Raw genomic sequence first — 19,785 nt, forward strand, 5'->3', positions numbered from 1 at the left:
GAGGAAAGGCTGGCACAGCTAGGATTGTTCAGCCTGGACAGGAGAAGCTTTGGGCTGAGCTCAGGGTGGCCTTGCAGGGCCTGAAGGAGCCCCAGGAAACCTGGAGAGAGACAATTCCCAAGGGCTGCAGGGACGGGACACAGGGAATGGCTTCCCAGTGCCAGAGGGCAGGGCAGGAATTGTTCTCTGTGATGGTGGTGAAACACTGGCACAGGTTCCCTGAAATTTTGTGGCTGCCCCTGGATCCTTGGCAGTGCCCAAGGCCAGGTTGGACATTGGGGCTTGGAGCAGCCTGGGACAGTGGAAGGTGTCCCTGCCCATGGAACAAGATGATCTTTATGGTCCCCTCCAAACCCAAGTCATTCCATAATTACATGAACCAACACAGTCCCAATTGTGACTTCCCATGAGCAGGAACTGGCAGTGATACTTGGGGAATAAAAAACCTTCCACTAAGTTCAGGCCCACTGCAGAATCTTCCTCTCTTTTCTGTTCTAGACCTTTATTCTTTGGAAGGAAATAATATTCTCCCCTCAGAGAACAGAACCCTTGTTTTGGGGAACATCAGACAATCAGCTTAGAACAAGGTGTGCAAAGACTAAAATCCAACTCAACCAGGCAAGTTTGTTCAGCATCATTTTTTGATCTAAGTGTTTCCCACTTGGGAAAAACAAGACAGGCTTCAGAATTTCACTCCACAGAGATGAGCTTCATCTCTTGTCATGGGAATTTCTGAGGAAGAGACTTGCACTTGTCCACAGGACACATTTTGACCTCAGTTACCAATTATTCCCCAAAGTCTCCTTATCTTACATGTGATGGACATGCTGCTTTTCCTCAGACAGGCAGGAAAACAGGAAAAGTGCCCCAAACTGAGCAGCTCTGTCATCCACTTAGGGTTTGAGGGCCAATGCCAAACAGCTGTAGCAATAAAAAATTTCATTTTCTGATCTGTGCACTGCTTGGTCATCAACCTGTAGCCAGGGTAGCTTTATACAGGATGTTTAACAGGTGGAAGGCTGATTGAAAAATCTGATTTATTGTCTTTATTTACAGGCTAAGGCTCTTCCAAATGCATATGCATCTATAGTCTAATAATTCAACTAAACTACATGTCACTATTTATGTCACCCAAAATGTCAAGAAATATTCAACAAAGCAAAAGCCATCAACGTTGAATGTTTTTCAAATTGCAAAAAAGTTTAAGTCACAGCTTTTCTGTTTCTGCTGCAGATCTTTCAATTAGTATTGTAAATAGTTTGGTTTTAGAAATGCAAGTCATTTCAGTCTCTTCACTCGTGGGTGTCTGGTCTTACACAGGTCCTCCTGTAAATCACAATCAATTCAAAAGGTCAGTGCTGATTAAAAGAAATAAATCACATATAGGGATATTTGTTAGACTGCAAATTACTCTTCTATGTCTCCCAAAGTAATACCTCTCTTGCTTATTTCAGGTACTATGAGTAATTTAAAAAAAAAAATAAAATAATGAATGTGTGTAAGGAGGAGTTTCCTGCCAAAAGTCAAATTTTAAATATCTTACATTGCTTCAAGATTGGCTCTGTCAAACTAATGTTCCCTAAAACAGGTTTTAGGCTGCAGCCAAGCAGAGCTATCAGAAACAAGGCATTATTCATCTTCAGAATAACAAAAATATTCATCCTCAGTGCTAACAAAACACAGGAGCTTCCCTTGGTCTCAAAGAGCCAAGGATTTTTCTACAGTGCTCACAAAACCTTGAAATGTAGACTTAGATTTGATATTTTTCAAGTCAAATATGAAAACAGCAAAAATTAATATAACTCTGTGTTTCTTTAATTTGCCCACTTCCTCCTCAGTGAAATTTCATTTTCATAATCCCTTGTTTTGCTTGAATTGCATTTTGCAATGTTTAGGTAGATGGATAAATCTAGAGTTCAAAGGTGGGTCCAAATGATTATGAAGATAAAATAAGTGATTTTTTTACTTTTTTCGAGCCTTAAAACATTCTAAGCAAGATCCCAAAAGAACCAAAATTAAGAAATTTGGTTTATAGAATTGAACACAAACCCTGAGCTTAGTGAGAGAAGCATTTAGAAAGCGTGGCCTAAAGTTTGCACAGTGGGGGCCTCAACAATGCCCACATAACTCTAAATCTAGTAAAGCTTTGAAGCAGATTTGGTATTTTCCCTGTGCTCATTCAGTATCTCAGCTTCTGTATGTGCAAAATGGAGATATCACTCACTGAATTGCTCCTGCAGAAAAGATTTATATAGGGAAAGGGTAGAGCCTTATGTGAGAGATAAATATCATTAATTGTTCACTGCAGTACAGCAATATTCTGACTCTCCTAATTCCTAGAGAAAATTATCTGCTTCCTCCACAGTTTGCAAAGTGTGTCCTCAAAGACAGGAATAAAGAATGAGAATGCTGAGTTGCTTGGCTGTGACATTTTAATATCCTTTGAGCCACTGCAAGACGCTCATGATTTATCAAAACAACATTTTCCCTCATCTGAAAATTCAACATTTTATACGCCCAAGGAATATCTGCACTGGTGTCTGAGGGTGATGGGGAAACAAAAAAATTAAATTAAATCTCACCCACTGCTCTGATGTGGAGGCACCTGAAAGAGCTGAGAGAAACAGCAGAGCTTGTGGCCTGGAAGTGATTTTGGATCTTGGAATGACAGAATAGAATTAAACAATCAATAAAGTTGGAAAAGCCTTCCCAGCCCATGGAGTCTCAGCTGTGCTCCATCCCCACCTTGTCCCCAGCCCAGAGCACTGAGTGTCACTCCAGGGATGGGGACTCCAAATCTCCCCTGCCAATCCTTAACCACCCTTTCCATGGAGAAATTCCTCCTGGAATTTCTGAGCCTCCCCTGGCCCAGCCTGAGGCCGTTCCCTCTCCTCCTGTTGTTTGTTTCCTGGGAAAAGTAGGGGATGAAACACATTGATTTAACAGAGTGGCAGGTAACCAAGTTTTGAATCAGCACAGGGATACCAAAGGGAAATAATTCATAGAAAGAATTAATTCATTCTTCTCAGTCCCTGTCCAGCATTGTTTCCCACTTGCTGTCCCAGGCAAAACACACACAAAAAAGGGGAGAAAATTTGGATAATATGGTGATTTTATCCCACCTTTCCCCTCCAGCTTTAAGCTACTGAATACAGCAGAACACCTGTGCTGTTTGCTCCTCCCACCCCTTTCCCTCCACAACTTCTCATTTGCAGACACTCTGCAATTTCTAAAATTTCCTTAATTAGAGGGGTGATGTCAGCACAAATTTTATTTCAATTCAGACTTTTATTCTGACAAAAAAGGTGAATGACACTGCGAGATGGAGAAAAAAAAGGATTTGGAGATTTCTATATTTTTGTAAGTGTGAAATATTAAATATTCAAATTCTCACTGAAAAGGTTTGAACTGGAAAACAACTCTATTTGACTCAGTGCTCCTCTGAGCCTGCAGCACTCATGGCTTGACCTCTCCCCTGGCGTTTCAGAAGAGGAGAGAAACATTCCCTCTTCTTTTGGGAACATATGGACACGTTTGGACTGTGTCAGAGGCAGCTGGTTGTGCTGAGACCTGCCCTAATTGCTTCTCCTCAGTGTCTCCCCAATGCTTCCAGGGTGACAGGACACAAAACTAATGGGAATTTCGAGTACAGTGTGAGGAGCACAGAGTCACTTCATTTCTGCCCACACATTTTGCCTCTGTTCCCACCCTGAGCTCAGTTACTCTGTTCCTCCTTGTAAAAAAAGCCAAATCATCATAAATCTAAACCACTCTTTCTCTCCCTGCTCTTTTAGTTTCCTGCTCCATTCTATTCAGATGGAATTCAGTCGTGCAGCCAGCCCAGACTGGTTTGAAATTCCTCTCCATATTGTCTTGAAAGCCAGGAGGTCCTCAGTGGTCTAATAGACTGTTTGCTGCTCAAATAAAAATAATTTGGAGCCAACTTTCAACCCAGATTATTATTTTATGGGCGTCTGTGAACTCCAGAAGAGAAGAACCCTGAGCAGAAGCATTAAATGATGCTCCATAATAACTGTAAAAGAGAGATTTGGGTGAATTATTAGAGGGGGAAGTGTTTGAACCTTCCCAATCCAGTAACCAGACACAGAATTTCCCTGTTCCTCATTAATACACCAGATTGAATCCAGGGCTGACTTGCCCCTGCAACGTGTCTGAGGTTAAAAATGCCTGTGTACTCAGCTTAATAGGCTCCCATTAGGGAAATGCAAAATTAGCATTGATTTTATTTAAGAAGGGCATCCCGGATAAATGGTGTGGTTAAATGGCTGCACACAAAATTTTTTCTGAGCTCTGGCAATTTCTTTCCACAGAAAATGTCCTATTTGGATGTCAGAGAGTTTGTTAATGCCCATATTTTAATTAGCTCAAAATACTCCTTCTCCCAAAACAGGAAAGTAAAAAATAAGGAGCACAACAAACAAAAAACCCAAACAAAACCACCAAAAACCAAACCAACAGAAATACCCTGCTAAGATTGGTAATGGAACCAAGCAATCAATAAAAACCCACTCAACTTCCGTATCCTAAGAAATATTTTTTTTTCCTAGACAATTACATGGATAATGTTCAAAGAGCTTTCACTTTGAAATGAAAATAGGAAACCACAAAATTTTGAAAATATTGAAAGGAAAATTCTGGCTTTTTCTGCATCCCTTTAAGTTTTCTATTTATTTCTTTTGGCTGAAACGTAACTTTTTCAATAGGAAGACAGTACTTTTAGCCAAAATACCTACACATTTTTACTAATAAAGTATTTGGCAGCAAAGGATATCAATCCTGAGGGAGAGAAAATAATTATGCACTTCCAGACAGTAAGGAGGAAGAGATTTTTGATTCTAAATGCAATCAAATTTCATTAATTAAAACAACATGAAGGTCTGGGTGTGGTGGAGATGGAAAATTTAGGGCACTCATAATTATGGTCCTCTGTTCCTTCTGTTGGATTCCTTCCAACAATTTATTATCAGGCATCAGGTGTAGTGAGAAAATAAATATAAATAAAAGCAACAAAACAAAGACGACACATTTCATCTTCTTTTAGCTAACTATTTTTAGCTATTTTTTAATGACAAGCAATGTACAACCATCCCACCTCTCCCAACTGAACTTCCTTTTCTCCCTCCTCACACAAGGAACTCCAGTCCAAGGCAACAAGAGCTGCACAAACAGAAATCTGAAGCAGTGGGTTTGTGGGTTCATTACTGATTATATAAAATATTCCTACCAGTTTATCAAGGGTTCCTAAGCCTCCTTCACACTTCATCTATTTTATTTCATATTTTACTACTTGGGGAAAAAAAGGAACCATGGATCCAAGGAAAGAATGATGTTTTAGGAGATCCTGCCTGAGGATTTGCAGTGAGAAAACTGAGGAAGTCTTGTTCCTTTGCTTTTTAGTTTCCCTTGATATAAAATGAGAGTGATAATCCTAATTAACCAAAAAGAGGTTAGGGGCTTTTCATACAGGAGGAGAGATGCCAAAACAGGCAGAAATAAAGGTTCCCTTGATTTTCAACAGAGTTTGTGATACAGAATTCCTTCAGCACTTGAAAAACAAGTCAGCTCTAAAATGTGCTGTGAATAACCATTGATTAAGGGTGCAAAGAAACCCTAATAATAAACAGAAAGGAGAAGATGCATGAAAGAAAATCCAGTGAAGAACTTCTTTTTTTCTGAAATCCCTTTTGAAAACACACAGAGCATCTCACAAGATCTTGTTGGGCCACTGATATTTAGAGGGGTTTTTCTTTTCCTCACCCCTTCTGTAAAACTGCTGAATGGCTGCTGTGACACTGCACACATTATCCCATCACTTCTTATTTATGGATGCACTTTTGCTTCCCAGCCCTGAATTTGCCTTTCAGCAGGTCATAAATGTGCATTTTGAGGAGCAGATCAACTTTGCTTCTGTTGCTCTAATGGAATTTTTTCCAAGAAAATTAATGTTTTATTTGTTTTCAGCACAAAGGTTTCATGATATCCAGCACATTTAGGAATTCAAAAAGCATTTAAGCAGAACAAAAAGTATTATGTAGATGATCAATCCCCTTATTCCTCTGGATTCTTCCCTAAGATTTCATCATTTAAATACAATACAAAGTTAGCGGTTTTTATTTTCCTGTTTTCTTTTATCTCCACTACACACAACATCTGCAGCTCCTTCCACATTTGATTATTTTGCAATACATTCTTAATCATATTTCAGACAAATACAAAATTAATCAAAATATTTTAAATTCTGTTGCATTTACATGTAAAAATATCAGTTCTTGTGGGGACTTCTGTGAAATTTTATACTGAAAATTTATTATACAGAAATGTTTTGATTTTAGAAGACACTGAATATAATGAGATTTTCTTTAATTGAATATAGATATATAGTTTTGTTATTTTTTCAAATCCGCAAAATATTTTGTACATTTGAGAGATGAGTTTTAATACTGTCTAGTTGTGTTTACCCACATGGTGATTTTTAATATATCAGTTGGTGCCATTTTTCCTTTTGCATATCAGAAATACTTCTTAGTTTTTAAACAAATACATTTTCGTCAGTGTTGTGTGAATAATAGTTTTAAATTGGATGAGAAAATGGAGTACATGGAAGGATTGTCAGTGCTCAGCACAGAAAATGCACTCTTGGAGGCACAAAACAAATGTGAGTCTAGAAGAACAGAAGGAAATATTTCTTCCATCATTATCACTCAGGTATTGCCTGGAGGATCAGTTGCAAGACAAATATCAGAAGAAAAAAGATGTTACTTTCCTATGGTTTATGTCTCTCTATAGAATAAAATGTGGGTTTACTAAACAATGGTGTTTAACCAGCAGGATGTTTGACAAAAGGAGAGAGGAAAAAGAAGAAAAAAAACCCAAACAACCTCTGCCTCCTCTAGAAAACTATAATCTATTTATCTCTTTGTTACTTATAAAATTCAAAAAATCACCTCCACAGCTGGACCACAATGTATTTTCTGAGTGTGTGAGGAATTTGCTTCTCTTTTTTAATGGAGAAGGGGGGAAAAACCTTTAGGAAAAATAAAATAAAATAAAATAAAAATTCCCTAGGCATGCAATTGAAAAACAAGAGTGTTTTATGTCAGTTGGAATATGTAATCCCTGAACAGAGCCTGCCCTGACCTTCCACAAGTAGCAGGGCAATTGTTCTCGGGGATTTTATGAATATCAGTGTCTATTTGCAAAGTAAGCCGCGGATGAGAGAAGAAAACGAATTTGAATTTGCAGTGCAAGTGAGCATCCAGTACTGGGCTGTACCCCAGCTGGAGGAGAGCCAGTTTTATCCCCAGGCAGGGAGCCAAGGAGACATCCCTGGCACGGGGCAGGACCCAGTTCTGCAGCTGGAGAGGCGAGCTGGGCACAGAGGAGGGACCTCTGCCCCATCTGCAGCGGAAACAAAGATTTACAGATCCGAGGTATTCATCTCCTCACCCTCCCTTGCTGCCAGCCCAGGAGCTGCAGCATTAAAACACTCCAGTTTTGCATGGGGAAGTTGTAGAGAACAATCCCTCTGGGGTGCTGCAATGAGAGATAAATCCTTTGGAGCAGGAGGAGAGGATGAAACCAAAGCACGGAGCTGAAACCACAGAGATCCAAATGGGATGAGCCCCTGAATCCTCCCAGGCATGTCCCCAGTGTCAAATCATTCCCTGGAGCTGCCCTTTTCGTTCCCCATGGCTGCATCCTGCTGCTGTCCAGCTCCAGGGAGCAGAGGTGGAACATTCCCCCCTGGCAGAGGTGTTCAGTGGCCACATCAGCCTGGGAGGAAGAGTTGGGCATCCCCCAGGGAGGAAGAGCTGGCCCAGGGCTCCTTCCCCACAAGGAAGGAGCTCACAAGGGCGTCCCCTCACCTGCAGCACTGGCATGAATTTTTAACTCCTCTGTTCACCCAGGCAAGGTTGGCTTTCAGTCCAACTCACTGCACAGGATGTGCAATCCTTGGAGGTGAAATCCTGGATTAATTCACGCTGAGCGCACGCGGCAGTGAGAAGAGTGACAGTGCAGACAGAGAGAGGAAGAAAAGGGGGATTTCTGTAACCAAAACAGAATTGGTTACTTCAAAATGAATGGTGAGTAACCCATGAAGGTACCCAAATCCACACAGAGCCATTCTGGTGGCAGCAAGGGGAGGAAAAAAACCTGCAGGCACAGGAAAGGACACGACAAGGTAGGAGAGAATAAGTTGCCACAGACACATACCTACAGCCTTCATTTCATGCACCCATAATTCTCCCTGGCAGCTGCATGATTAATTCAAAGATTTATTGATTTTTATTTTTTTTTATTTTGCCTTGCTCAATCCTGTTGACCTGCTTTTGTTGACAGGTCTCTGTGGATCACACTCCTCTGGCAGCTGAAAGCGTTGGCATCACGTCGGTCTCCAATGGCCCACAGGAAACATTTCAACCCATTCGACACCACCAGCATTTCAGTGCATGGCAAGAACTTATTTTAAACAACAAAAAAATTTAGAAAAATAAACTGGTAGGCAACTTTTGCTGTGAAAAATATCTGTAATTGCAATTGCAATTGCAATGCAATTTTGGTGGTGGCAGAGAACGTCTAAATAGTTTAATCTTTTTTTCTGTACTCTCACTTCTGTAAAAATTTCACTGGCTTTAGGTTTTGTAGGTATTTTTGGCACGACAAAAAATGTTTAGCCTTTGCAGCTACCACCTTTCTGCAGCAGGACAGAGCATCTGCCCCAGCACAGCTTGAGCTCACACAGCCAGATCACAGGCTTTAAAAATTCACTTGATTCTGACTAAAAGGTCACCTGGCCTCCAATGTAACCTCCTTCCAAAGGGAAAACACACATGCAATTAAAATGTGGCTTTACAGATCAGCAGCCCAGGTACAACACTGATGTCACAGCAAATGAAACAAAGCCCTGCCAGATAGGCACCTCCAACTCCTTCTAATGAGTCGTTCTTCTAATGAGCTTCTCAATTAAAACTGGACTCTTGACAGGGAGGGCAAACCAAATGAGCTTCTTCAGTAAGACCGTCTACAGCCCTAAAAAAAATTGTGGACTTATCAGCCTGTTTTGTTTTAATTGAAATAATTTACCTGGTACAACACATAACAATAGACTATTCTGTTTCTGGGTGGTTTGGTTTTTTTTTTCCCAGATGTCACCTGTAGATATCTCTTTGGATGTATTAAAAATAACCTAAAAACCACGGCTGGTGGAAGTTTTTTGCCATTCTGCTCCCCTCAGAGTGCAGCTAAGCCACGTCCACAGCCATAAAGGATTCTCAGTAGCCAGGCACACACTCATTAAAATGAATCTCATGCATCAATTTTGTGGCCTCACATCAAAGCTGTCAGAGCTCATTGGTGTTTGCTGGGTTAGGCTGGGTTTAGATGGGACACCTCAAGCACACAAGTGCTTAATGTGAGCACCTGCTTATCCACTGCTGCTCAGGAGGGTGACAAGATCACAGGCTACTGGCAAGGGGAGATTTGTAAGGAAGAAAACAATGCTACAGTCGCTATTTCAAAAAGCAAAAATGAAAATAAATAGTGAAACCAGACCTAAACCCAGCAAGTTGGTTCATCAAAGCATGTCTGTGCTTGTAGAATTTTGATACCAAATCTGACAGCACTGAGCTTTGCTGTCTATAAATTCAGGCACCACGCCCCTCCAAATCCAAATCAATCCAAAGGGAAAAAAATATATATTGCCTTAAGCATTCAAGAAAATACCTGTGAACCAAAAACTGCCTGAAGAATGAGCAAAGAAACAATGGGAAAATGTTGAGTGAGCATCTGGGAAGGTTATCAGTTTGTCTGCTCTTATTTCACCTTTAATAAAGAGCTGGTAAACATCAAGTTCATTTAAATTCAGGCCAAATTTATTTGAAGGCTCTGCAAGCCCCAGAGAGAATTAATATTACAGGAACCACAGGGGCTGGAAAAAGCTGCCCAGGTGATAAAATGGGATTCACCCAGGAAAATGAAAAGAAAAAATTCAAGCACATCTGGAGAGAAAATAATGTGACACAGATATTTCCAGTGAAAGACTAACTGTGTCACTGAATTCAGCCAGGCTGAAAGAAACCTCTTCATGACTGGCAACATCAATAACAAGGTGGTAAAACAGAACGGTTTGGGCATCAGATTGGATAATGTTATGCATGGTCCAACAGAGCCTCAGGCCCATGGAGAGATGTGATAAGTGCCCATATATGTGTGTGTATATATATGTATATGCATATGTATACACACACTGATGGATACAGAGGTGGAAAGAGAGAGAAAGGCATAAATCATAAAAAAAATAAAAATAAAAATTCAAAGGTTTTACCCAGAAGCAGACTTGCAATCCACTCCTCTCTCTCTCTGTTTAATTCTCAAGAAGGCAAAAGCAATTCTAAAGAGGACCCGAATCCAATCAAGTTTTTCACATGCTTTAATTTAAGTAGAGAGGAAATAAATTAAAGGGTTGAGGGGAAAAAATTGAGAAAGAGGATTCAGGGGTTGTTGGGTTTGGGTTTTTTATTTTGGTTTGTTTTAAAGTGAGAAGAGGGAAAGGGTCCCTCCCATTGATGGAAATGAAGGGCTGTCCAAAGCTCAGAGGCAACAGAGGGGAAAGAAAAATTATGATACACTTTTCTCCTAGACACGTTTAATTTCTGAAATGTCAAAGCCACTGCTACTATTTGTGAATCCCATTAGAATTAAAATTGCTGGATATGGTGAGACAGAGCAAATTTTTACTTTTCTGGATTTTAACCACCACAACACCCCACTCAAAGATATTTTTATTTTTCTCCTCCATCTCTCACAAACAGCCACCAATGTTCTCTGCCCTCAGATCAGCCAAAATGTCCAGTCACACTGAGGGAATACAAGTTCCCTCTATAGGGAAATACCAGTCTCTGTGATGTTGACACCTCCCTTTCACTTCCCTGTGCTGATTAAATGACCAGAAACCACTCCTGTGCTACAACCACATTGCTCACTTCCCTCTGTGCTACCAAAAAGTGATTTCTTTTGACACGTGGATCAGATGCTTTCCATCTCCATCCCCTCAAGTGGCTCCCAGCTCCTGGCTCACACAAAGCTGTGAAATCCTTGAAATCTTCACATCCAGTGCTGCCCATACCAGAGACACAACTTCAGAATGATTCCCCTGATGAAAATGTAATGGAATAGGAAGAAAAAATGGAGCCCAGAGAAGGCAGAGGAATTAGATTGGAAAAAACCTCCAAGACCACTGAGTCCAACCATTAATCTCTCTCCATAAGTACCACATCCACATGTGGTTTTAGCACTTCCAGGGGTGGCAATTCCACCATTTCCCTGAGCAGTCTGCTATGGCCACCCTTCCAGGGAAGAAATTTTTCCCAATATCCAACCTAAACCTCCCCTGGCACACCTTGAGGCCATTTCCACTTATCCTATTGCTTGTTTCTTATAATTCCTTTCAGTGAACAGTTTGAAGGACATAGCCTTGCTCAGTTCCCACTTTAGTTCATGAGACAGAGGAAAGTGTGAAAATTGTTTGCACGAGCAGGAAGTGCTAATTTTTTACCATCTCCACTTTCTAGTGCTGTAAGACACTGTCCTCTTAAAGAACAGAGCTCTCAGGAAAAAACGTGGGAAATGAAACATTTCTTAAATAATGCAGTCAATATTTTTTTTCCCGGGTCCCTCAGGAAAACAACCTTGCTGAAAGAGAAAGTGAGGAAGCAATATATTGTCTTTAGAGATGGGCAAGTGCACTTTGCATGTCTTTAGGAAGCTGGGAAAGCACATTACTGTAACAGCAAACCTGCAGCCTGACCTGAGCCTGGCTGAATGCTACTCCCACCAGCTTTCCAGGGAGTCAGGGAAGTTCTGCAGAGGGAGAGATCTGCCTCCTGTGCTTTCTGAGTGCTGATACAACTTTGAAGAGAAGAATTAAACCTCACTGACATGTATTTTAAATTTTATGTATGTTGCTAATATTAATCATTAAAAAAATATTAGTTTTCATCTGACTCCACCTGGAACCAGAAGAAATCTTGCATGCAGAGCATTCAGGGGCATATGGTTAAATATATGTTGAATTCTTGGGTTTTGGCAGCTATGGTTAAGCACTGACATCAAAGCAAAGCAAGAAACATCATTGCTTATCTCTGCTAGACCTGGCCTGAGTCAAATGGCTGGATTATAATAAACAAATTCTGATCACAGGACCATTCTGCATAAAGAGGAGGTGTTTTGGGGTTTGGGTTTTTTTGCATTATGTACAAACCTCGTGGCTGACAACACAGCTCTGTGCAAACTGAGCCACTGCTGGAATCTCCAGAGCCCAAAACTGCAGTGCTGTGTTTCAGATGTTATCAGCACATGGTAACTCCTGGCAAACACTGACTGCTTTCTGCCAGCCACAGCAGTCCAGAAAAGCCCTTTGTGCAGAAAGGGATCCAAGAGCCCCTTGAGCCTTTTAAAGACCAGACTCGAGGAACTGCGTGTAAATAAATAATGCAATTCATTAGGCCAAATGTAGGTCAGTGGACATCAGTGACACTTCTGGAGCTGTGGTCCAGTGTGACTAATTCCTGGCTGATGGGAAGCAGGGCTGGCTGGGAGGCTCATCAGTTGTCACCAGCACGTCACTCACAGCCCTTCAGGCCACTCTGTTCCATCCATGCTCACCCCACCTTTCCTCAGAGCTGCTGTTCTTCCAGGGCACACTCAAATATCCCATTGTGCACAGTTGGTATTATCTGTCACTTCTCTTTTCTACTTTTTTTTTTTTTTTTTTTTAAGCAGTCACAGTCCATGTATAAATCAGGGAGATTCTTGCACAGTGTGTCATTAGACAGGAAAATGGGAATTCAGAAAGGTCAGAGCACGAACTTACTCATGATCCTGCTCTTGGCACTGCTCAGAAACACAGAAAAACTCAAAATCCCTTGCAGTTATCCTAAGGATAGGAGGCATTCCTGACAGAAACACTGAGTGCAGTGACAGACCCAAGTTAATTCTTCAGCCTTTGTTTACATCCATTCTCCATTCTGCCCTTCTCTCTTTGCTGATCCCTTACACAGACCTTCACTTCCAGTAATCCCTTCCTGCCCTCCTTCCCCCACAACCACACCCATCCTTTGCTCTCTCCGGGACTAATTAAGGCAGGAGTGGGCTCTGCTCTGTGCTTTCACCTGGCCACAGCACAATCAGCACTTATTTCACTTTCCCTTCTCCTCCAGCTTCACAGTTGTGTGTGTGGAGAGGAAATGAGCCAAGCACTTGACTCCCCTCTGCCTTGCAGCTGCTCAACAGGAGCAGAAGCACAATCTGTGCTCTGGCACTTTCCTGTACTGTTGTCCCTTGATTTTATTATTTTATTTTTTTATTATTCATATTTTTTGTCTTTTTTTTTTTTTGGCTGTTATTACAAGAATCATAGTTTGCAGGGCTTAGGCTGCACTCAGTGGTTACCAAGTAATCACAAAGCTGATTCCAAAAGTCTCTTCTTTGGGAATGGTTTGTGAAGGAAAGCAGGAAGAGGGAAAGGATATCTATCAGATATTCTAGGGTGATTCTAGATGAACACAGTCCTCTAGGCTGATTTAAGCTTTTATGTTTAGCGCCATTAATGAAAACACGCAGGATTTTGTTATGAGAACAAGAGCAAACTGCACAGCCTTGCTCTCCTAATTACAATTCAAATGAATTTCAGAGTCTGTTTCAAGTCAACTGACGATGCAAAACTCTTCAGAAAAGAAGGATTTTAGGAAAAGAGACCCTGTAGCTGCAGCTGCAGAGCTTGGTACAGCAGTTACCTGCACTTTGTGAGCCCCTTGAGACTTCTCAGAGTTACCATCAATCCTGGATTCTGCTGGCACTTCAGAGCTTGTCAGACACCTCTGCAAAGTTTGCTTGTTTCTTGAAAAGCTGTATCCAGTGGAGAGAGCTGAATATGCCTTCTCACCATTATTATTCAAAATGGAGTTTTCCAGTATGAAAAGATTTCTCTGTGTTTGCTGGTCCAGCTCAGTGTTTTCTGCTTTTCCTCAACATAGATTCATCCAAATAATTGGGTTTTGCTTTGCTCTAAAAATCTTTTTTCTTGCTGCCTTTGCCCCTAGAGGAGACCCTGTCAAAGCTTTTTGGCCTCAGATTTGCTGTCACATCAAAAGAGAAAGTGCAGGGAGCAAAACCCCAATTCTGGAACTGTTCCCTAAGAGAAAACAAGCTCCTGCGCACCTTTCCAGCTGCAGCTGTCCTTGCACATGGAAACTCCACACAAATTGGTATTTCTGGCTCCAAACATGGGCACCTTCCCCTTTATTGAACACGGAGGGTGATTTATAGGGATACTCCTTGGAAACGCTCTGGTAATAGGTCTTAATGTGTTTCAACTCCCAATTACTTTACAATAACCTGGAGGCACGACATAAAATTGCAGCCAGGAAACAGGAGATGCTCTTGCCCAGCCAGATTTATTACACGCTTTGATTACTGTGGACATCACTGTGCTTCCTTGAAAACCAAATATACAGATATGTCCAGGATAGCACATCATGGCAAGACCAAAAACATTGTACAGTTTTAATCAAGGAACACCCTTCTAAAACAATCTTTCTAAAATAGGCAGGATATTTTTACCCAGCAAAAGTAAAAACGTCATGCTTTTGTTGTTTGTTTTGGAAGTTGTTTTTTTTTTTTCCAAATACTGCATTGCCATTAAAAAAAAAAGAAAAAAAAAAGAAAACACCCACAACAAGAAAAACCAGCTACATCTACAACAGTAATTGCTGAAATAAAGGATTCTAGTGCTTCTTACATCTCCAGATCACTCTATCCTTGTAGTCAGAATGGGACTACAGATAGACAGGTACATGAAATATTTATTCTAGGTGGTTGTTGGAAGAATTGCATTGGAGTTTAAGTCCTTCAGAAAAGAAAAGGAAAAAAAAGCTTCTCTGGCTTCTGTTAGAAATGGTTGTGTCATCTCAGTGGAAATGAAAGAAGCACAGGATGGTTTGGGTTGGAAGGGACCTTAAAGTCCATCCAGTGCCACCCCCTGCCATGGCAGGGACACTTCCCACTGTCCCAGGCTGCTCCAAGCCCCAATGTCCAACCTGGCCTTGGACACTGCCAGGGATCCAGGGGCAGCCACAGCAAATCTAAGAAATCTTCTCCAAGCCCGCCCCACTCTCATAGTAAAGAATTTCTCCCTAATATCTAATCTAAACCTGCTCTCTGACAATTTCAAGCCATCTCCCTTCCTCCTGTCACTTCTTCCCTTGTAAAAAGTCTCTCCCCATCTTTCTTGTCAGCTCCCTTCAGAAAATGTTCTCATCTTTACCCTCTCCACTCACACACTTTATTTCATTCTCTTCGCTTTTTTTTATTTTTCAAGTAAATACTACCTTTTTTTTTTCCCCACAAAAGCCTTGTCCTCTTCAAATCATGATAAGCATCATTCTCAAATATATTTATAACTCTCTTTATATTCTTTCCTTTCACAATAGAGGTTTCCTCTAAAGCTGGTTCTCATTTTTGAAGATGTTAATGAATAACCAATAAATCAGTTATTTAGAACAACAACAACAAAAAAGATAATAAATAAGAACTTGATATTTTCCAATATTTAATAGCTTCCAATACTTTTCTGTGTGCAAGATCAGAGAATCTAGTATTGCACTCTAAAGAAAATACAATAAATTGGGTTTTCTACAGCATCTGTTCTAATGAACTATGTTTTATTTTCATTTAAATTCCCCAACTGCAGAATTGAGGGATTGTGAGATAATAAGAAACTTGCTAAAGTTTGTATTATATTTTTAATGATTTTAGCCTTGTCAACCATTGTCACAAAGCAAAAGAAAAATAAATTATATTTAGATCCATACAGTTAAATGTTATTACACAGTTTTATCCCCCAAAAATTGGGATTAAAACCAATATAGGCCAATAAAAAATAAATTATTTGTAAGTGGTGGCAATGATGTTTTGAAGAACTGCCATATTTTCTCCCTGAAGAGGAGAATACAGAGACCTGGGTGTCCCCTACTCCTGATTCCAAGGTGAAGGTAGGATTGAGCCCTCTCTGATACCACAGGGGTAGAAGGAATTCAGATTCCATCCTCTCAACCTCTGTTTCCAGAGAAAACATGGACATTTTCTTATGATACACAATGCATAAACTTAGAAAAAAAATAAGGTAGTTAATCATGAAGAAATTAATGTTCTTTTCCTCCAGCCAAGACTCAGACATACAGATACACCACAGAGCAGATTATTTTAAGGTGAAGCACAATAAGCACATCCATCCACTGTTGTGCTAAATAGTTGCAACCATAGTTTGGAGAACCTTAAGCATAATTCTGCATCAATATATCCAGAATAATGGAAAGCTTGTTTTTGTACTGAGATACAACTCTGACCTGTGTTGGCTGAAGTGCTGCTGAGTCCAGAAATTCAGATATTACAGACCCCTGTGCAAACACACCCAGTTGCAGTTGCTCAATAACAAAAAAATTATGATATTATCAAAACCCAAGAGCATAATAAGGAAGTGAATTTACCAAGCTTACACTGGGCACTAGCAACATAGAAAAACTGGTCATCAATTACATGGTTTTTAAATATCTGATAAATGCTTACAAAGTTCTTTGAATTCTGATTTTTGAAAAAAAAAATATTGCAAGGTGATGTCAGGAATCAATAAAACATGGAGAGAAATTAAATCTATAACATGAGCCATGCAGAGACACAGGTATTGCCATCAATGACACAATTTGTCAGAGAATAAAAATTATTAATATACTGAGGAGGCGTACAAAAACATTTCCACACACTTGAGCATCATAAACACAAACATATTCCTGAGTAGACTCTGCAGCAACATTTAACTCAAACTATTTTTTTTCCCATTTTGCACAGCCCCTGGAACAATACATTTGCAATTTCTGCACACATAAATCATTTGTATGTGTAACAACAGCTGCACTCTGCATTATATATAATTCAGATTTGTACTATACTGAAAATATTTCTCCTGCCTATTCGTTCTCCCATGAATTTCTTGCAATCTTTTATGCTTTAAAATGTTAGATTTTCTTTGCCCAAATTCCTGAACAATGCCTCACATTTTCTCCCTCTGACAGTAAATAGATTAATGCACATAACTGCTTTAGTACAGATTGTTTCACTTCAATATGTTCAGTTTATGGCAGTGCTTAAGCCTCCACTGTTATCTGTGAAGATATCTGGGATGAAAATGCTATGAAACTATAAATATTGATTACATACCTCATTTAAACATAACCAAACTAATTTAGACTCAGGATTTCTTCTAATCCGTGAGTAACACCACTACTAAAAACAATTACAACCCAGCACATGTTTATGACACTCGAATTTCTTTGGCATGCAGGAGCTCTTCATCAAAGTTAAAATGCAAACCCACTGCCACAGCATCCAGAAAGCTGGTTTTATGTCTGGTATAAAACAAAAAACATGTTATTTTCCCCTCAAGCAGGCTAGAAAAGCAGGGCTGTCTGAAGCCTTCATGTCACACACACAGAGTCAGCAGCACTGGAGTGAAATACATTACTGGGAGGATGACATCCCACTCAGTTATAACTGAACCAAAGTAAACACCAGGCATTTTTTGGGGGAAAAGAAAGAAACAGGAAACATCTCTGCCATTGCCAGCTGGGAAAAAAAAAAAAAAAAGAAAATAAAAAATCCATAAGAGCCTACCTGAGACAAGCGAGACTGTGTCTTTCTCCCATGAGACAACAGTGATGTATGCCTCCACAGAGGAGGGGATAATGCACTTGAACACTGCTACATTGCCTCTCATGGCTTTCTGGTCCTCCACACGGACTGTATAGGGTTCCCGTAAAACTGCAGGGACAAAGGGGAGGGGTTGTTAAATGAACTGCAGCCCCACATCTCTCACCCTCTCCCTTGATGAGCCTTGCAAAGTGCCCACCCAGAATCAGGCTGTGAGCTCTTATCTCAGTGAATGACACACATTTACAAGGCTGGTTGTAAGTTGGTACAAAAGGACTCCCAGATCTTTTTGTTTGCTCAAAGTCTGCATCTCTTACTCTGTGCTCTTTCCTCACCCAGTTCTGGGAGGCTCTGGTGGGAACTGCATGTTTATGTGGGAAAATGGTGTTATGTTTGTCTTGGGTCAAAAAAAAAAAAAAAAAAAAAAAAAAAAAAAAAAAAAAAAGTGTATTCTATTTCATCTGTTGAAAGCAGTTGGGGAGATGTTTTTCTTTATCTCGTTACTCCAGAAGGGGAAGGGGGTGGGTGTCCTCTGTTAATGGGCAGCTGTTAAAACCAGCTGGGGCAGTGTTCTTTATCTCTCCCAGGACCCATCCTCCCTCCAGGGGATTTCTGCTGTTCATGGGCCATCCAGGCTCATTGCAGGGCTGATACAATTCCATCATCCCATGGGGAGATGCTCCACCCAGGGGGAGGAGCCCAGCATTCCCACCTGGGTCAAACCTGAGTCATAGGAACACCAGGTATCCAGTGTCTCCATTGGATTCCTGGAGGAAGACCAGACCCATCTCACCACAACTGAACCCTTCTACAGCATCATCTCTACTCCAACAGAACCACATCTGTTACTCCAGGAGGGTTTATTTTGGACTGCTCCCAACCCCCAATCAACAGGGTGTCAGGTTGTGTTCTGACTCTGTCAGAGTTTCTAGAATTTTTGTTTGTTTGCTTGTTTTTTCGTACTCCTACATTTGTATTCTTAATATTCCTAGTAAAGAAATGTTATTCCTATTCCGAAATTTTTGCATGAAAACCTTTAATTTCAAAATTATAATAATTCAGAGGGAGGGGGTTTACATTCTCCTTTCCAAAGGAGATTTTCCCTGGCACATACTTGTCTTCCCAAACCAAGACAATGTTTTATGTTACTTGCGCAGTTTCCCCAGCCACATTTCCCTTCACAAAGGGTTTTCTGCTCTTCCAAAGAGCACAGAGGAACATGCAGGAGCTGTGTGTGAATTAGACATCTAGAGGGGAGAAGAGAAGGTCAGTGTCATTTAGGATTTTGAAGAAGAGTGAACCGAAGGAGAAAATCGATGGAGGTGACAGAGAGAAAAAAAGAAATGTGTGTCAGGAACACAGAGAAATGAGAGTTAGAGGAGAGCTATATTTGATTGACCAGCCCTGAAAGAAATCAGTAAATGGGAAAAAAAAACAAAAAAACAAAAAAACAAAAAAAAAAAAACAAAAAAAAAAAAAAAAAAAAAAAAAAAAAAAAAAAAAAAAAAAAAAACAACCAGAAACAAAGCCACAATTGTATTAAACAAAACCATGTTATAATAAAATCCAACATGATTCAAAAAATGTTTAGAATCAGCACAGCATTTGCCTTGAGTCTAAAGAATTAAATTAATGAAAAAAGAGAAAAGAAAAAAACAAAACAACTGGATGGACAAGGAGGATAAAAGCACAAATGGAAAAACCATTCACATCTAACTAATATTGCTGGGACAAGAGAAGTTGCACTGGGTAGGACAATGGAAAGAAGGGAAACCCTGAAATAAGAGGAATGAGCATTTCTGTGAGCCAGAATTCATGGAGAAAGTGGCAGACCACAGCTATCAGTGAGGATCTATTCCAAGGGCTTGTGTAACCCCTCAATCACAGGAAAACACAATTAGGAGAATCTTCTGAGCCAAGCAGCTACACCACCAGCTGAGAAGTCCTTTTTTAAGGTCCTGCTTTTATTTGCAAGGTTCATTTCTCAGGCAGAGGGTGAAGTCT

The 19,785-nt window shown here is 40.3% G+C and overlaps 1 protein-coding gene across 1 annotated transcript in view; it reads right to left on the bottom strand.

The window, feature by feature from the left end:
• Positions 1-19,785, bottom strand: part of DSCAM (DS cell adhesion molecule) — a gene marked incomplete at its 5' end in the record, with an annotated part of 456,489 nt that overhangs the window by 371,344 nt on the left and 65,360 nt on the right. The window contains one exon of the mRNA XM_083855847.1: positions 17,746-17,892. Within this exon, the coding sequence (XP_083711973.1) occupies positions 17,746-17,892 (147 nt within the window). The remainder of the gene's footprint in view (positions 1-17,745; positions 17,893-19,785) is intronic.

Source organism: Zosterops lateralis (genome assembly GCF_965231275.1).
Source record: "Zosterops lateralis genome assembly, chromosome: 2".
NCBI classification, from domain to species: domain Eukaryota; kingdom Metazoa; phylum Chordata; class Aves; order Passeriformes; family Zosteropidae; genus Zosterops; species Zosterops lateralis.